The sequence below is a fragment of the Gorilla gorilla genome, chromosome 1 (assembly GCF_029281585.2).
Source record: "Gorilla gorilla gorilla isolate KB3781 chromosome 1, NHGRI_mGorGor1-v2.1_pri, whole genome shotgun sequence".
NCBI lineage: Eukaryota > Metazoa > Chordata > Mammalia > Primates > Hominidae > Gorilla > Gorilla gorilla.
In genome coordinates, this window is record NC_073224.2 from 16319326 (window position 1) to 16337362 (window position 18037).

The 18037-nt window shown below is 56.0% G+C and overlaps 1 protein-coding gene across 40 annotated transcripts in view; it reads left to right on the forward strand.

Annotated features, from left to right (window-relative positions):
- OBSCN (obscurin, cytoskeletal calmodulin and titin-interacting RhoGEF) overlaps window positions 1-18037 on the forward strand; it is a 170265-nt gene that overhangs the window by 131888 nt on the left and 20340 nt on the right. For 37 of the 40 annotated variants that reach the window (XM_063707531.1, XM_063707526.1, XM_063707457.1 and 34 more), the window contains 7 exons: window positions 176-334; window positions 518-695; window positions 1234-1347; window positions 8989-9156; window positions 9936-10038; window positions 10416-10545; window positions 12087-12198. In XM_063707531.1, coding sequence (XP_063563601.1) covers window positions 176-334; window positions 518-695; window positions 1234-1347; window positions 8989-9156; window positions 9936-10038; window positions 10416-10545; window positions 12087-12198 — 964 coding nt within the window. Of the gene's footprint in view, window positions 1-175; window positions 335-517; window positions 696-1233; window positions 1348-8988; window positions 9157-9935; window positions 10039-10415; window positions 10546-12086; window positions 12199-15289; window positions 15333-18037 lie in introns of all 40 variants that reach the window. The other 3 variants (XM_063707550.1, XM_063707551.1, XM_063707552.1) reach the window with 1 other exon arrangement.

Sequence of the window (18037 nt, forward strand, 5' to 3'; positions counted from 1 at the left end):
GTGCATGTGATGTGGGTGGGTATTGGGGTGCTGGGGGCTTGCATCTGGGGCTGCCAGGAGGTGGCGGTGTGTGCATGAGTTGGGCAGAGCACTGGGTACCTGGGTGGCTGTGGGGCCTGCACCGCTGGGCAATCTGGCCCACCACAGGCTGACCGCAGCCCACACCCTCCCCCAGGGCCACTTCATCGTGTGGGAGGGTGCACCGGGGGCCCGCATGCCCTGGAAGGGCCACAACCGTCATGTGTTCCTCTTCCGCAACCACCTGGTAATCTGCAAGCCCCGGCGAGACTCCCGCACCGATACCTTCAGCTACGTGTTCCGGAACATGATGAAGGTCTGCAGGCTCTGGGCTGCTGGGCGGGGCTCCCTGTCTCTCAGCTCCGGGGTGGATGCCAGTGGCCACACCTGCAGCCGCTGGTCCAGGGTGGCCTGAATGTTTCCTCGTCGGGTCCCACATCTGTTGAGGATGGTCAGCCCGTGTCCCCCTCCCTGTGCTGACACCCTCCCCCACCCACAGCTGAGCAGCATTGACCTGAACGACCAGGTGGAGGGGGATGACCGCGCCTTCGAGGTGTGGCAGGAGCGGGAGGACTCGGTGCGCAAGTACCTGCTGCAGGCACGGACAGCCATTATCAAGAGCTCGTGGGTGAAGGAGATCTGCGGCATCCAGCAGCGTCTGGCCCTGCCTGTGTGGCGTGAGTGTCCACCTTCCCGGGGGCCCAGGTGGCTGAGCCAGGATGGGGCACCCGAGCCTGTTCCTGCAGCTGCACAGGTCCCTGCCTGGGTGGGTGTGAGGGGTGGGCTCGTTCCTGGGACAGACGGCTCAGCCAGCCTGTGGCATGTGACGGCTACAGCCTCATGGGGAGCCCCTGGGCTGGGTGTTGGGTTGGCCCTGATCCAAGGTCGGGGATACCATGGGGGCCCCAAGCTCAAGGCACCCATCCGGATCATGTCAGGGGCTGTGAAGGGTCTGGCAGCCCGGGGTCTACTTCCTCAACCAGAACAGAATCTTCCCCCGAGCCCCCACTGCTCTCCATTTAACACGCACCTGCCTCACTCACCTGACTCCAGGTGGGGACCTTGGATGAGGGGTGACAAGGGACAGTCCCCATAGGGGCCACACCATCAGATGTGGGGCTCATGGTGCAGGGCAGGTGATCTGCCAGGTGCACCTGGGGGTGCCGCAGCCCGATGTCCCCCCACAGAGCACTCAGGGCTGTTGTGTGTCCTCAGGGCCCCCGGACTTTGAAGAGGAGCTGGCCGACTGCACAGCCGAGCTGGGCGAGACAGTCAAGCTGGCCTGCCGTGTGACGGGCACACCCAAGCCTGTCATCAGCTGGTACAAAGGTAAACCCCGGGGCCAGGGGCTGTGGCCTTCCTGTCCAGGATGCAGGCCCTGGAACAGAAAAGAGCTGCCCGAGAGAAACAGGCTGTGAGGGCTGGGGACCCAATATGGGATTTGGCTGGGAGTCTGGGGCATGGAAAGGCCTTATATGTTCACTTGCCACCCGCCTTCCGAATCAAAGACAGCATGGTTGGGGACACGGAGATGCCGAGGCTTGGAGAGGAGGGAGTTCAGTGGGGGCACTCGGCTCTGCAAAGCTGCTAGTCCCATAGTCAGGGCTGATTGCGGCCAAAGGGCCCAGGTTAAAGTAGCTGCCGGGAGAGCCACCTAGGGAAAGGTCCAGGCGGCACTATGCATGAACTTCCAGTTGTCCCCTCCTGGGGGGAATCATTTCTGCCAGTGACAGCACGTGACGACATGCACGGGGTTGTGCCAACCAGGTGCTTCCCTGGCCATGGTGTCCAGGGTTTTGCAGGCTCAGCTGTGGAATCCTGGCTCACTGCTCTGTGGTGGGCCTTGGGCTCCAGCCCTTCTGGAGGCCAAGTTGATGCTGCATGGCCCAGGGACCCCCAGGAATCTCAGAAATCTCACGGTCAGCATAGATGATCCCATGTGGCCCAGGGCTCCCAAGGAGAACAGATGCTTTTACCAGGCAGGATATCCCAAGAGCCTGAGATCACCTCCCAGGAGCTGGGGGCCTCTCCCTGGGGAGTATCAATCCTCCCTTGTGCTGGAGCCATGTTGAGTTTCAGCAGCAGAGGGACACAGTTTGGCTCTGTCATCTGTCACCTTGTCTGTAATGCCAGGAACCTGCTGGGGAGGGCCAAGAGGGGACCTGGGACACCAGCCTGGGAGCCACTGTGCTGGAGCTGGGGACCCAGGCTCAGGGGTGGCTGTGGATTCCAGGGCCGTGTTGAAGGCTGAACTGGCCCAATTTGCTGATGGGGTGGCTGGCTGTGTGGAAAGAGCTTGGCATCCAGATGCTCACACAGTTGGGGCTGGACATCCACCAGGGTGGTTCCTTTTACAAAGGTGGAAGGCTGGGGAGAGGCGGGGTGATGTGCAGACAGGGCTGGGTGGGAGGAGGAAGCACCAGGCCTGGGAGGACCCTGCAGAATCGAGGTGCCTGCAGGGATGCAGGCGGAGGCGCCGAGGGGCTGTTGGAGAAGTACAAGTAGGGCTCAGGAGAGGGATGTGGCCGGAGACGGTGAATGGAACGTCGTCAGCTCACGGAGCTTCTGACCTGCCAGTCAATGCAGATGCAGAGTGCGTGTGGAGGGGTGAGGCCCAAGCACCCAGGCTTGAGAGCCCCCACTTCCAGAGTCTGCAGAGATGAGGGGACACGAACCCAGGGGAAGGAGCGGCCAGGGAGGTGGGGGCCCAGGAAGCCAGCCAGGCAGAGGCCAACGGGGAGTGGGCAGGGGGCGTCCAGGGCTGCCAGGGTCCCCAGAACTGTGGAATCTCCCATTCTACCCCTCACACATGTGCAAGTCAGCCTGTCACGGTTTACACACATACACATTACACACACTTGTACGCACACGTACATAGCGACAGATACATGCTGCACACTCATGCATATGTACATACACACCACATATATATGCATTACACGCGCATGTACATTAACACTATATGTGTAATATACATAGATGCACGTCACACATACAGATACTACACATGCATGCATAGTATACAATACATATGCACAAATACCACACACATGAATATGTACATAGATACACATTATACAGGTACACATGTATGCACACATACCACATGCACATGGATCATGCACAAGTGCACACTACATGCACCTATACAGCTACATAGATATATACACAGATACATGCAAACATGCACTATACACATACACAGATGTATGCACATTACACACACAAGTACATACTTTACATATGCACACACACTTTATACACAGCTACACATGTGCATATATGCACACACTGTACACATATAAATATACATATTAGAGACCACACATATGTGCACACATAGATAATACTGCACACATATACATATGTACATAGCCACATACCATACACAATACACATGCGCAGATACATGCAACACACATACATGCTACACACATAGACACCACACATGTATATTCATAAATACTACACATTCATGTGCATGCATACATACACAGTACACATATATACACATAGACCCACCATATACATAGGTACACACAGGCATATGTACTACACACATATCTGCATGTAAACATGCACAAATGGTACATATACACATATATACATGTATAGTTACTTGCACACACACACAAGACACAAGACCTGTTGGTCCAAGACAGAAATGGTTCATCACTCAACATGAGGCAGCAGCCAGGACAGGCTCTTGCCGCAGCTCTCAGGGATGGTGTGGGAGAAACCCGCACACGCATGCGCTGCACCATGGATTTCAGGGGCTGCATCTCACCACCTCGGGTGTCTCCAGGGAGGGAGGCATCTCTACTCCACTGTCCTGGAATGTCTCCTTGTGTGAGCGCTGCTGTCTGGAGCATCTGGGCTGGCCAACCTTGGGGCATTGTGCCCCAAGAGACCCAGCTCCACCCTACTTCCACAGGCTCCAGCCCCTGGGGGATTTTCCCACACTTGTGCCCAGCCCTCAGCCATCCTGGCTAATCTGACTGATGCTGGCTGGTATGCCATCCTTCTGGTGTGACTCAGGCTGCATTTACTCAAGCCTCTCAGCAGGGGAGATGCCAGCCTGTGGGACTGCCCTGGACCACCCCAAGGCACCAGCCAACATGTGTGTGGCTCCCACACAGGAAGTCTTGAGAACACAGTTATTGTTTATAATTTGGGGGCTCCTACGAAGGCACACATCAGTACTGATTGATGGTACCTCCCAGATGACCCCCCAGGGGTTCACCTGGGCTGTCAGGTGAACCTCATCTGGCCTGGCTGACCGGCCTCCAAGCCCCCAGTTCAGTCCTTATAACCGAGTGCTGTCCTGGTGTTGCAGGCACCATCCTGTTCTCCCTGTCCACAGCAGCCGGGCCCGCGGGTCTGCCCATGACTGAGGACAGGGCTGGAGAGGAAGGACTCCAGGGAGTTTTGCCGGGATGTGTGGGAGGGGCCATCCCAGTGTCCACTGGTCAGAGCTGATGAACGCAATGGCTTGGAGGGCTGCCCTGGGATACTTCTGGAGGAAGGCTTGGGTGGGTCATTAACGCCTGCTCCCTGGGGTCTTAGGAGCTCCCCTCCTGCCACCTGTCCAGACCTCTCCACCTCTCCTCTGGGAGGTTAGGTTCAAGAGGAACAAAAGCTTTTTTATCAAAGCCTGCCAGAAGCCAGTTGAATGCCCTGAGCCCCGCTCCCTTTGGACCAGGCTGCCACCAAGGGGTGGTCATGGCAGAGCCTGGGTTTCCCTGTGGATGGAGGCCCTCCCCTGTCCCTTGCTTCATAACCACCAGCCCAGTAGGCAGCTTGCAGGAGAGAGCTCCTCTCTGGGGACAGCTGCACTTGGTGACCGGACTGCCTTCCAAAGGTCCGCAGGCCAGGAGGAGGTGGGCGCAGTCAGACTGCCATCCCCTTGCTGAGTGGCTCTTGTGGTAGATGTCATAGGACATCAAACTGCAGGGGGTGTGTGTGGCACACGTGGCTCATGTTAGCCACACGCTTTCATGGTGTGGCTGGAGACCCAAAGCAGCCTCACAGCAGGTAGGCTCCACAGAGAGCCTGGAAAGGGACAGCTGGCCTAAGGGCCATGGAGAACATTCCCCTCGGCCCTCTGCAGATTCACTAAACAATCACTTGCAAAAGGCAGACAGATAGGAGGAAAGGCAGACACATTTATTGAATGTGTAGACGCTGGATCCTTCAGAATGAAGACCCAAAGACCCAGAAGAAGCTGTCCATTTTAATGCTTAGGTTCCATAAAGTATGGACAACTGTGTGGAAATAGGATTGGGCAAATAGGGTTGGATCTAGTGAGAACAGACTGAGTGGGGACACCCCGCTAGGCCTGTCTGTCTGGATTCTTCTTGGCCTTCTGAGCAGTGCCCTTTTCTTCTGGGTGAGAAGCAGGACCCTTGCTGGAATGGGGGTCTTGGATCCACAGCCAAAGAAAGTAGGTCAGATCATTTCTTCATGGCCAGGTTTTACACAGAACGATGGAGAGAAAATTGGAGTCCTATTTTTAGGCTTTCTGGCTGGCTTTAGAGAAAAAGGTGTCCTGGTTTCTATGACCCACCGTGGGGAAGAGGGATTCTGTTTCTATGTCAGCCTGGGAGGAGAATGAGGGGCTAGAGACAGGAGGGGAGGAGAAGGTCAGAGATAAAATTTTGCTTCTGAGGCTGCTTGGGAAGCCCTCATTTTGGGGTCTTGTTTTCTGAGCCTCAACACTGGGTTCATAGGAGCGGTATGCCAGGATGGAGAGTGGGTTCACCATGTGTACTGTGTCTTCCTTTCCTGTAGGCTTGAGAATGTCTCTCCAGGATGTCCCCAGTCTGACATGTGATGTAGATTTCTGCATCTGTGCCCTCCCTGTGGTGGGGCTCAGCCGTGTGGTGTCCTGGGGGCTCTGCACAGGAGCCTTGGCGGTCTGGCTGGGGTGTCCCCATCAGCAGCCTTGATTCACTTCATTGTTCATTGCCCCAGGAAGAGGTGTCTTTAACTTGCCAGCCTATTTAAAATTATCTCTGATCCTGGCATGGTGTCGCATGACTGTGATCCTGGCTGCTTGGCAGGCCATAGCGGGAGGAGTCCATGCACTCCCTGCTGTGTTCCCTCTGCCTTCCCTTGGGGGAGTTTGTCGTCTCGGGGAAATTGCTTGAGCCAGGAAAGGATCTGTGGTATAGAGGGGATGGAAGGGGTCAGAGGACAATGACGGAACAAGGCACACCTCTGTGGCTCAGCCAACCATGGAGGTAGGACCCCGTCTCTACCGCAAACACAGAGATCCTCTACTGTCACCCCCAGAAGAATGGAAGGCCAGCATGGTGGATGCAGGAGGCTGCTCCACAAGACGCCCAAGCTGTGGCCATTCTTCCTTAGTGCAGGCTCGGTGCCCATCCTCTCCCCTCCAAACCAGCCAGACCTAGATGGGCTGAGCCCTCTCCTGCCTCTGCCCATCGTGGCTGCTGGTGGCCCTCCCCAAGCACTCAGTTCAGGCACGAGTGTCCGTGGCTGTGGTCTGAACAGGGTTAGAATCTTCCTCAGATCCAGCGCTGGCTCTGGCATTTATTGTGAAATGGCTGAACTGAGGCTGAACCAGCAAAGTCCCTGGCAGGGATTGGAGAAAGAGTGCCAACCAAGGCACTGCCCAGGTGTCTGTGTCTGAACCCACTTCTCAGTGCTCAGCATGCCACTACCTGCCTAGTTTCTCTCCTTAGCAGGGCAACAAAGTAGAGAAAGAGATCCACAGGGCCCCTTCTTCTTTCCCTTCCAGAAGGCCATGCCTCTGACAGTGTCACTTCCCTGTCCCCAAAATTGTAAACCAAAAACTGTGAAGGGCCCCAAATTTTACCCCACTTGCAATCTTGCAAGCCAGCCTGCCAGCCAGATATAGACAAAAGACACAAGACTCATGGGTCAGAGACAAAGATTTTTTACCAGCAGTGCCTCTGTCTCTCATCATTGCCCCCACCCGTTTCTGTGAGGAGGTGATGGAGCTAGGTGTTAGTTGCATGCAGGGGTTGTCCCATGAGAGAGAAACCCTGAATCTTAGGAGACATGGAGCTCTTTTTATGTGGCTGCTGGTATATCTGCCCATGCTTCACTCCAGAGATAGTGGGTGACTTCCTACCCTGGGATGCAGAAATGTCTCCCAGGAAAGGAAGGGAAGGGTTTTGTCTCTGTTGTCCTGGAACACAGCCAGGCAGATGGGCATCTTCTGCTTCACTCTCCTTACTTTCTACTCTACTCTCTTCTTCTTCTTCTATTCTAAACCTGGCTGTGAGTGCCTTTGCTCAGAGGGCTGAAATGTGGAATCTGAATTCCTGGGAGAATTGTTTTCTCACAGCAAGATGAGGACAGAGCTGCTGGTAGCGTGGCGGCCCTGACAGGAGCTTTGGGGGAGAGAACTGGAGCCCAGGGGATGGGCTTAGTGGGGATGGGAAGAGACGCCTTGGAGGGTGTGAGCACAGCTCCTTTCTGGAGTTGCCATAAAGGGGTGTGGAGATCTGAGGTGGTAACTAGAAGGTTTTTGAAAAAAATTATTTAAAATTATTTCTGAGCTGGGTGGAGTGGCTCACACCTATAGTCCCAGCTACTCAGGAGGCCAAGGTGGGAGGATCACTTGAGCCCAGAAGTTTGAGACCAGCATGGGCAACAGAGTGAGGCCCTGTCTCTACGGAAAGTTAAAAAATTAGCCAGGCATGGTGGTGCACCTGAGGCGGGAGGATCACTTTTGCCAAGAAGGTCGAGGCAGCAGTGAGCTGTGATGGCCCCACTGCACTCCAGCCTGGGCAACAGAGCAAGACTCCGTCTCTACAAATATATATGTGTATATGCGTGTGTGTGTATGTGTGTGTATAATGTATATATATCTTATAGTTCTATACGAATCATAAGTCGGTGCTGGTTGTGACCTTTGTGATTTAAGCAATCTGTGGGGCACACCCGGCACTATTGGAATGTGAATCGATGCCGTTTTATGGATTTAGACATTATGTGGGAAGGAGTTCTCCACAGTGAGAGGCCGTGCCTTCCCATCCCTCACCCGGGAAGGAAGCGTGCCTTGGCCAGAGAGGTGTAGTCAGTTGTGTGTTCATACCAGGGTGATTTACTTCACATTCTTCAGTCTTCAGATATTCGTATTAGAAAGCCGTGCGTTTGGAGGCACGAGGATGTGGCCTGGGAGAGGAGAGTGGGGTTGGGGGTGAGACTTCGGGCTGCTGTGTCCTCTGCAGGGGCAGGTTTAGGGAGAGGAGGCATGGAGGGCTGTGGGCAGTGATTTTGAGAAGGGGCTGCAGGCCCTAGGCTGGGCAGGCAGGGGTGAAGAGGGGATCAAGGTGCTGTGAGCTGCGGTGCAGTCAGTGCATTAGAGGTCCTCAGAGTATCACAGGACTGCTGAGAGCTGGGGTGACCAAGGACTCAGCTGCCCATAGAGGATGTTCTCTGTGGGGCTCAGGTCCCTTGGCCTGCCCCCTGCCTCTAGCTAGTGTCCAAAGTGGACAGAGAAAGAGACAGACAGTGAGAGACAGAGAGACAGAGACAGACACAGAGACAGAAAGGTGCAAAAGGCACAGACAGAAGAACAGACAAAGACAGAGACATGGAGTCAGAGACAGAGATACAAAGGCAGAGACAACAAGGAGACAGAAAGAGAGATAGAGACAGAAAACAGAAACAGACACAGAGATAGAGACAAAGAAAGAAATTGAGTCCGAGACAGAGAGACAAAGAAAGATAGAGATAGAGAGGCAGAGACACAGAGAGGTGAGCTCGTGTCAGCCTCTCCCTCCAGGGTTGCAGGTCAGCCTGGAAGCTGGACCTGGCAGGGAGCCTGTGCCTGGCCCTTGTGCTACAAGCGTGGCCCCTCCATCCCCTCCCTGACCATAACTGCAGCCCCCAGGCCAGGCCCAGCTTCTCCCCACTGATGAGGTGAGCCCTTGGGTCCCCACCTGGGTGATGTCCCCCGCTCGTCCTTTCCAGATGGGAAACCAGTGCAGGTGGACCCCCACCACATCCTCATTGAAGACCCTGATGGCTCATGTGCCCTCATCCTGGACAGCCTGACCGGTGTGGACTCTGGCCAGTACATGTGCTTCGCGGCCAGCGCCGCTGGCAACTGCAGTACCCTGGGCAAGATCCTGGTGCAAGGTTAGCCTGAAGGCCTTCCTGGGGGAGGAGCCGCCCTGACCCTCCCACCATGGCAGGCCCAGCTGCGGCGGGGTGGTGGGACAGTGGGGTGGACACATCCGACCATGTTCTGAGGGGATCACTGGGGGCTCATAGAGGGAACTGGGAGGGGTGGGGATCCTGCAGCCCCTTCCCTGGCATCACCCTCAGCTCCATCATGGCATCTGTCTGTCTCTCTGTATGTCTCTGTGTCTGATACACTGTATCTATCTCTTTCTGTCTTTGTCTCTCCTTGTCTGTATGTCTCTATCTCTGTCTTTGTCCTTTGATCTCTGTCTCTGTCACCGTCTCTGTATGTCTTTTTCTGTCTCTGTCCTTCTGTTTCTGTTTGTCCATCTCTATCTATGTATCTCTCTGTCTTTCTGTTTCTCTGTTTCTCCATCTCTGTCTGTCTCTGTTTCTTTATCTTTGTCTCTGTGTCTACGTCTCTGTCTCTTTCTGTCTCTATCTCTGTCTCAATTTCTCTTTCTCTGTCTCTTTCTGTCTCTGTTTTTCTGTCTCTGTCTCTTTGTCTCTCTCTATCTCTATTTCTCTCTGTCTCTATATTTCTCTGTCTCTGTCTCTGTATCTTTATCTCTGTCTCTCTGTTTCTCCATCTCTTTCTTTCTGTCTCTGTGTCTCTTTCTTTGTAAGTCTTTCTGTCTCTATCTCTGTCTCTGTGTCTGTCTCTGTCTCTCTGTCTCTGTCTCTAATGTTTCTATCTGTCTCTCTCTCTGTCTCTTCCCTCCACAACCCCACAGTCCCACCACGGTTCGTGAACAAGGTCCGGGCCTCACCCTTTGTGGAGGGAGAGGACGCCCAGTTCACCTGCACCATCGAAGGCACCCCGTACCCACAGATCAGGTGGGGCCCAGGCCTGCCCGGGGATGGGGCATGAGGGGGTTGGCTCCCACCTGGAGCATGGGGCACGGGCCATGTGTTCCCGTGTCAGGGTGGGCTAGACATGGCCACTGGCCTTCAGCTGAGAATGGGCTTCGTGGGGCTCTGGTTCGTTCTGGATGTGCGGCCCCCCTCAGCCGGGAGGACACGGCCAGGCTCTGTCGTGGCTTCTGGAAGGGTGGGCTCTCTGAGGACCCCTGGGGTCTGAGGGCAGGGCAACCGGGTCGTGAGCACAGGTAGCACAGCCAGGCGTGGCCCTGAGATAGGACATAGGAGGATGTCGCCGGCGGGGTAGAGCATGGCCCAAGTCCTGCCTCACGTGCCCTCCGGGTGGATTCCAGGTGGTACAAGGACGGGGCCCTGCTGACCACTGGCAACAAGTTCCAGACACTGAGTGAGCCTCGCAGCGGCCTGCTAGTGCTGGTGATCCGGGCGGCCGGCAAGGAGGACCTGGGGCTCTACGAGTGTGAGGTGAGGAGTTCAGGAGTGGGGACCGGCCTCGGGGCCCAGGCCATCCTTGCTGGCCATCCTCTGGGGTCTGATTGTGGAGGGGCTTAAGAGCCCAGTCCCTGTCCTCAAGGTAGGGGGCTGTCAGCAGAGGCCAGGGGACACCATACCCACTGCTACACCCTTGATGACAGGCCAGAGGCCACCATGCCACTGTCACCCCCCCATCACAGGCCGGGGGCCACCAGGCCACTGTCACCCCCCCCATCACAGGCCGGGGGCCACCAGGCCACTGTCACCCCCCATCACAGGGGGCCACCATGCCACTGTCACTGTCATCCCTGGCCACACCACTGCCCCATGCCCTGGCCTTATTCTTCCTCTGCCCCGAAGCCTCTTCTCTGCTCCCATGTCAATCTGGATGCCTTCCTTGACTTCCCTGGCCATTTCAAGGATGCCACTTGGTTTTTGCCTTTGGGGGACCCGGTTGGCCTCATGAATTTTGTCATTCGTGTCAAATGGAGTGTCAGTCATCCAGTGTAGCCTGGCCCTGCTCAGGTACCTTTTACCTGTGGAGACGTCCAGCCTATGGGTGGACAGAGCTGCCTTCTGCTCCAGCCACTGTGTCTGCAGGGCCGGGGCAAGGGCTCCTCAGGGTGGGGCCCAGGCCCAGTCCCAGTCCTCCGGTCCTTCAAAGCCTGCAGTGGTTGTGGTGGTCGTGGTGGCTGTGTGCCAACTATGGGTGCCCCAGGCTCCAGGCGCTAGCTTCTGTCCAGTTCCTCTAGGGGCACTTGTCCGGCCACCACCTCCCACCGTGTGGCTGCTGCTGTGAGCCTGTGGGGAGCCTGCCCCACACCACTCTGGCTGGAGAAGCCAGAGACCCAAGTGAGCTCTTGATTTGCACTGTCTGATACCATCACTAGCCACACATGGGGATTTAAATTTAAATTTAAGTCAACTAAAGTTAAATCCAAAGCTAGGTGCTGTGGCTCATGCCAGTAATCTCAACAATTTGGGAAGCCAAGGCAGGAAAATCACTTGAGCCCAGGAGTTTGAGACCAGCCTGGGCAACATATTGAAACCCTGACTCTGAAAAAAAAAAAAAAAAAAAAACTAAAAAATTAGCCAGGCACAGTGGTGCACACTTGTGATCCCAGCTACTCGAAAGGTTGAGGTGGGAGGATCCCTTGAGCCCAGGAGGCGAAGGCTGTAGTGAGCTGAGATCGTGCCATTGCACTCCAGCCTGGGTCACAGAGCGAGACCCAGCTTTAAAAAATACATAAAATGAAGTTAAGTTCAGTTAAAGATTCGGTTCCCTGGCTGCTCTGGCCCCATGTCCCATGCTCAGAGCCGCACGTGGACAGGGCAGATGGAGAGCATCCTCATCACTGCAGGGGGCCCTAAGGCCGTGTGGGTCCCCCAGGGATGCTGTGGCGGGGCTGGGGCCTTCCCCTTGTGGGAGACACACCAGGATGGGGGCTGCCCATGCTCCCAACTTGGCCACAGGGAGAGGGCCCTACCCGTGGGGAGCCTTGGGCTCTGAGCCGGCCGTGCCGTCCTTGCAGCTGGTGAACCGGCTGGGCTCCGCGCGGGCTAGTGCGGAGCTGCACATTCAGAGCCCCACGCTGCAGTCCCGGGAGCAGTGTCACAGGGAGCAGCTCGTGGCTGCAGTGGAAGGTAAGTCCCACCCCTGTCCTCGCCACCAAGGCGGCTCCCCACGGCCCAGACCCAGGCTGGACCCTCACAGGCCTGGCCGTGTCCAGGAGGACAAGACTCTCACCCTTCCCAGTCAGGGTCTGCTGCCTGGAGGACCCTGGAGGAGGGGCTGGGCTGGCACCGTGGGGCAGGGAGAGCCACAGATGGTAGACGGGGAGGCTGCTGTGGGCCAGGCACAGGTCCCAGCCCCCTGCTGGAGGCAGCACCTGTGTGGGCTGGTGGAGGGTAGCCCCTGAGCCCAGGGCCTGGATGGAGGCTGGAGAGGTCACTCTGGGTGGGCGGGGTTCCCAAAGCCCTGCTGCGTTCCGGAGAGGGGAAGCCTGTGCGCAGAGGCCAGGCCTACACCCAGGGCAGCTCGCCGGTGGCAGACAGGAGGCGGTGGGCAGAAGGCAGTGGGGAGGTTGCAGCAGGAACAATAGGAAGGACATCTCTGCAGAGGGCCAGGCTGCTGGGCCCCAGCTTGGCTCCCAGGAGAAGGAGCAAGTGTCAGGGGCCTGGCCCCTCTATTCAGGGTAGGGCTGGCTGTGGAGATACCTGGCCTGGTCTGGGGCTGCTCCTGGGGTCCTGGGAGGAACTTGGGCTGCAGAATGACTTCACTAGGGATGAAAGGTAAGGGGTGGAGGGAGAGGTGGGGCACATCACCTCATTTCTCCAGGCTCCTGGATGCTTTGTTCAGGGCAGGGGCAGCCAGGATGGGAAGAGGGTCATCGGGCATCCGTCTTGGGCTCCCAGTTGGAGCTGCCCGTCTGGACAGGTTTTGAGCCTTCCATCCCTGGGGACATGCAAGTGGAGGCTGGTCCAACACCTGGCAGAGCTGCAGCTCTCACTGTGGGATTGGTTGGAATACATGTCCTCCAAGTCTTAAACATTGGCTCCTGCAACCCCACCTCAACTGTCTCTCCCAGTGCCCAGTGTCTGAAAGCCAGTTGCCCATCTGGACCCCACAGAGCTGGGCCATCTTTGATGCCCTCCATGACCCTCAGGGAGACCCCTCCCCTGCTGGGCAGAGGTCCTTGTTCCTCAGCCCACACGGTGCCACTGGCACTGGCCAACCTCCGACTGTGAGTGCCCCATGTCTGACGTGTCTCTGGGGGCCCTGAGACCTCCGTCAGCCCCACAACTGGTGGCCATAGCACCACACAGAACTGCTTCTGGAGCCGCCAGCACCTCAGCCTCCCATGAGTCTTGTGTCTCATGGCCAGCTGGGACACCCAGGGCTGCCTCTTGCTGGTGACAGGAGCGTCCTCCACAGTCGTTCACTTGGCTGTCACAACAAGTCTCTCTCTGGGTCTGGAGGAGGGGGTGGCAGGGGAGAGAGGCCACCAGTGCCGGACAGGGTGTCAGCGCCTCAGCAAGGTGAGAATGCAGGTCCTTGAAGAGCCTGGAGCTGGAGCCAACGCCTCCCCGCTTCTAACTCCTATCCTGCTGCTTCATCTTTAACCCAGCAGCTCTGCAGCCCGAACAGGCCCTGGCAGGCCTCTGCGGGGTGGGTGCTGCCCCCTCACTTGTGAATCATGCTGCGCACGGCTGCACCCCTCCTGTAGTCGCAAATACTCACTCTGGCCCACAGCCGATCAGGTGACAGTTTAGGCCCATGAATGAAGGTGCCAGAGAGTGTATGGGCCCAGAGGTGCGTGGCTGTCAGCCCCAAGTGCAGGGAGGATGAGTGGGGAGGCCCCGGGTTTTCCCATCATTCTGTGCAGCTCCCATCACTGGCCTGCAGGTAGTGGACACATTGGCTTTCTCTGGGGTCAGCTTAGTCTAAACACACAGAGCCTTTTGGTTGGATCTCATTCTCTCCTCACATGGGCTCTCCTCTCTCCAGGGGGAGCCTGTGAAATACACACCTACACATACGTATACATGTGCATGCACACACGTATGCATGCACATACATCTGTGCACATACACACACTTGCACATGTGTGTGCACAGAAATGCACAGTACGTGTGGCTCCCAAGTGCACATATAGACGCAGGCAGTCCCTGAAATTCACGTGCTCCTCATCTGAGACAGGTGTAAAGCCTTTCTCCACATGGCAGTCTAGCAAAGCAGATGGTGTCCCACCCCCTGACCCGGAGCTGTGAGGCCATGTGCCCCAGGCCACGTCACTTGACTTCTGGGCCTCCTGCTCGTTTTTTTCCCTCAGGGTGCTGGGGAGGGTCACTGAGATGTGAAGGTGCTAGTGGCCCGTGTACTGCCCGCTGGCCAGCTGGCTAGGGCTGGGAGGGGGCCATCTTTGTGCCCTGATGATTCTGCCCGGGAGGTGCAGGGGAGAGTCCTTGAGGTGACTGGGAGGAGGAGCTGCCTGATCCCAGATGCGTCCCATCCGATCACTGGAACCACAGGCCCCATCCTGCTGGCTCTGGGGAGGGAGGCAGCTAGGAAAACCTGGAGAGACCATGGAGTGTGTGGACTGAGGATGCTCCTATAGGGAGATTTGGGCTGACGCTCACTCAGAGCTCAGCACCCTGCCCAGGCATCCCCTGGGGCTGTTCTTGGTAGGACTTCTGTGGCTTTGTGCCACAAAGCTCAGTTGTGCCACTTTCAGGACTCCAGAGTCCCTCTCTCCTGAGGATTTTTTGTAACAGAGTCCCCAGCTGCCTCAGCCTCAGTGTGGCCGCTGGCTCCCTGTGCAGCCACAGGCCATTTATTCCCTTCTAGGACTCGGTTTCTATGTCTGAGAAGTGGGATTGTAGGTCTGACAAATTCACGGGGCTCCCTTGGCACATGGGTTGAAGGAGAAGCTGGAATTTCTGTGCAGGGAGCATAGGTAGGGTCCTCATTCTCCCCCCAGCCCCTGCAAGACCCTCGAGAGGGCCAGTGGGTCCTGCCTTCACGAGGGGATGCATTGTCCTCAGCCCTCATTCCGCAGCCACTCAGGACAGGCATCGTCACCTCCATGTCAGAGGCCCAGGAACTGGGGCTCTGAGTAGACAGGCTGCCCAGGGGCAGCTTAGCAGGTGACTACAACGCTGTGCCACTCCGATAGCTCAGCCCCTAGCACTGGCTGGTCTGTAACCCTCGCTATTCCGACTGTTTTCTTTGTAGTCACTGAGCAAGAGACTAAAGTCCCCAAGAAAACCGTCATCATGTAAGTGCAGGCGTGTTCCTAACCTTCCTTCTGACTGCAGTGCCTCCTGCATGCCACTGACCTGCCTGGATCATGCCTGTGTGGCCCAGCCACCTGCTTGCTGCCTGTCTGCTCACATAACATGCACCCTCTGACTGCCAGCACCTTACAGGTACTTGCAGTTACCTTGCATAGGCACCTTCCCCTGGGGCCTCGATTACTTCCACACTTCACAGCTCTCTCTTCCAGGGCCTCAGTACACTCCGTGGTCCCACTGTTTCAGCAGAGTAGCCTTATTCCACACACTTCACAGTGGTTCATCCAGGGGTTCATCAGGAGCTAGGCCTGAGAGCTGCTTTCCTCAGTGGGCCAGAGACAGAATTCTAATCCTCAGCACCCTGGGATTTACGACAGTGTTGTCCAACAGAACTTTCTGTGGTAACAGAAATGTTGTATATCTGCCAGGCGCAGTGGTGCAGGCCTGTAATCCCAGCACTTTGGGAGGCCAAGGCGGGTAGATCCCCTGAGGTCAGGAGTTTGAGACCAGCCTGGCCAACATGGTGAACCAACATGGTGAAACCCGTCTCTACTAAAAACACAAAAATCAGCCGGGTGTGGTGGCGGGCCTCTGTAATCCCAGCCACTCAGGAGGCTGAGGCAGGAGAATTGCTTGAACCCGGGAGGCAGAGGTTGCAGTGAGCCAAGATCGTGCCACTGCACTCCAGCCTGGGTAATAGAGCAAGCTCTGTCGTGAAAAAAACAAAAAGAAATGTTCTATATCTCCCGTCCACCACAGTAGCCACTAGCCACTTGCGTCTGTTGAAGCATCCAGAATGTTGTCCAGTGTGATTGAAGGACAAATTTTAAATTTTAATTTTTGTTCATTTGAATTTAATTTACATAGTGCATTCATAGTGGACAGCACAGCCTTAGGGCCCTTAGAGGTCCCCAAGCCCGATTTTCACATTTGGAAGATGGGGAAACTGAAGTTCAGGGAAGAGAGGAGGTTAGCTCTGGGTGGCCAATGACTGGAAGCCACTTCCCCAGTGCCACACCCACCGTCCTTTTCTTCATCCTTCAGTGCCTCAAGGATTTAGGAAAATCACACATGCTGCTGCTGATGAGGTAACACAAGAGGACCAGAACTGGGTGAACCCATAAATGTAGAGTTGGTTTTGACCTGAATAATCTGAGAGGACTTCCAATAGAAGGTGTGTGCAAGCGGGAGTGATGGAAGAGCTTGCAAAAGCCAGGAGGCAGGAAAGACTGTGGTTTCCTAAGGCCAGATGGCTGAGAAGCTCCAGGATGGGAAAACTCTTAGTTCTCAAGGGGCCTTCAGTTGGCCGTATTGTGGGAAAATCCCATTGCCAGACATTTGTTGAGATCCTGGGTTAACCCTTCCTTGGCTTTCTCCCTCCTCCCCTAAAACAAGTTGCTCCTATGATGCCACCCCACAGTAGATGGGGCTGCCTGGATGCTGGTGAGCACCCCACGCCTGGAGGTATGCAGCGGTGCAAGAGCCTCACACAGAGTAGGTCTACATTTTGTTCCTTTGGGAGCACTATTATTATCTACATTTTATGGATAAGAAAATGGAGGAGCAGAGATGGAGCCAGAATGCCCCACTGGCAAAGCTTCAGAGGCGACTCATGCCTAGGGAAAGGAGGACCAGGTGATTTACAAGCATACAAGTCCAGTCTGTTCCAGGCTTAGGAAGGTGGCAACCCTCACTCTGCAAAGCATAATTTACCCACTCAGCTTGAGGATTGGAGGGAGCCAACTGCATAGGCATAGCGCTGAACCCAAGGGTGGACCACACAGGGAGAGGCACTGGGGAGGCAGTAGACCTGAGAAGGAAACAGGGCTTGGAGACAGACCCCATATGCTGTGCTTGCAGTCTCAGTACAGGATGCCCATGTGTCCTTGTGGGGGTGGCAGTGAGTCCAGCATTTGGGGGATATTTAGGAGTCCCCCATCCACCTGTTGGGCTGCACTCAACTTACCACCCTGCATCAGCAGATCAGGCAACATGAGGTGAGCAGATGGGGTTAGGCCCAGGCTCTCAGCAACAAGCCTACTGCCCTAGAGCCTGGGTGTGAGGCAGGAAATCAGGCCTGTGGGCACAAGTGGGCCACATCTCTGAGCCTCAGCTTCCCCATCAGTTAAGTGGAATATATCACTCCCTCCTTAATAGCTGAGGGCTGGAGGAGGCAGGACCTGTCATTGCTGTGCACCCCAAGGGGTGGTCACACATCTCTGGGCTCATGCCTGGGAGCAACTGCTTCCAGATGGAGCCCTGAGTTAGATGAAAGCAAAACTAAATGAGAGAAAGACAGTACTTTGGACAAAGCCGACAGCTGGCAGTAGCTCACTTGGTGACGACTTTGTCACCTTATACATGCCACATCCCTTGTCTTGAGCCTGAGGGAAGTGCAGGGCTGAGGGCAAAATGAGTAACAGGCAGGGAACTGGTGTGTGTTGTGTGTTACTCAGCACGTTCTGCTTCCTTACCTGTTAACTCAGTTTGCTGTCAGTGCTCAGCAAGGTCAGGGGCACCGGGCACCAGAGGAGGACCTGGGCTGACTGCTATGCTTCTCCCTCTTGGCCCCAGGCAGATTTTGAGCCTCTTTGACCCTCTCTGTCCCCTATAAAGTGGGATCAGACCCTCTCAGATTACTGCAGAGTCAGACAAGAGAGCTTGCAAAGTTCCCAGCCAGTGCCCCATG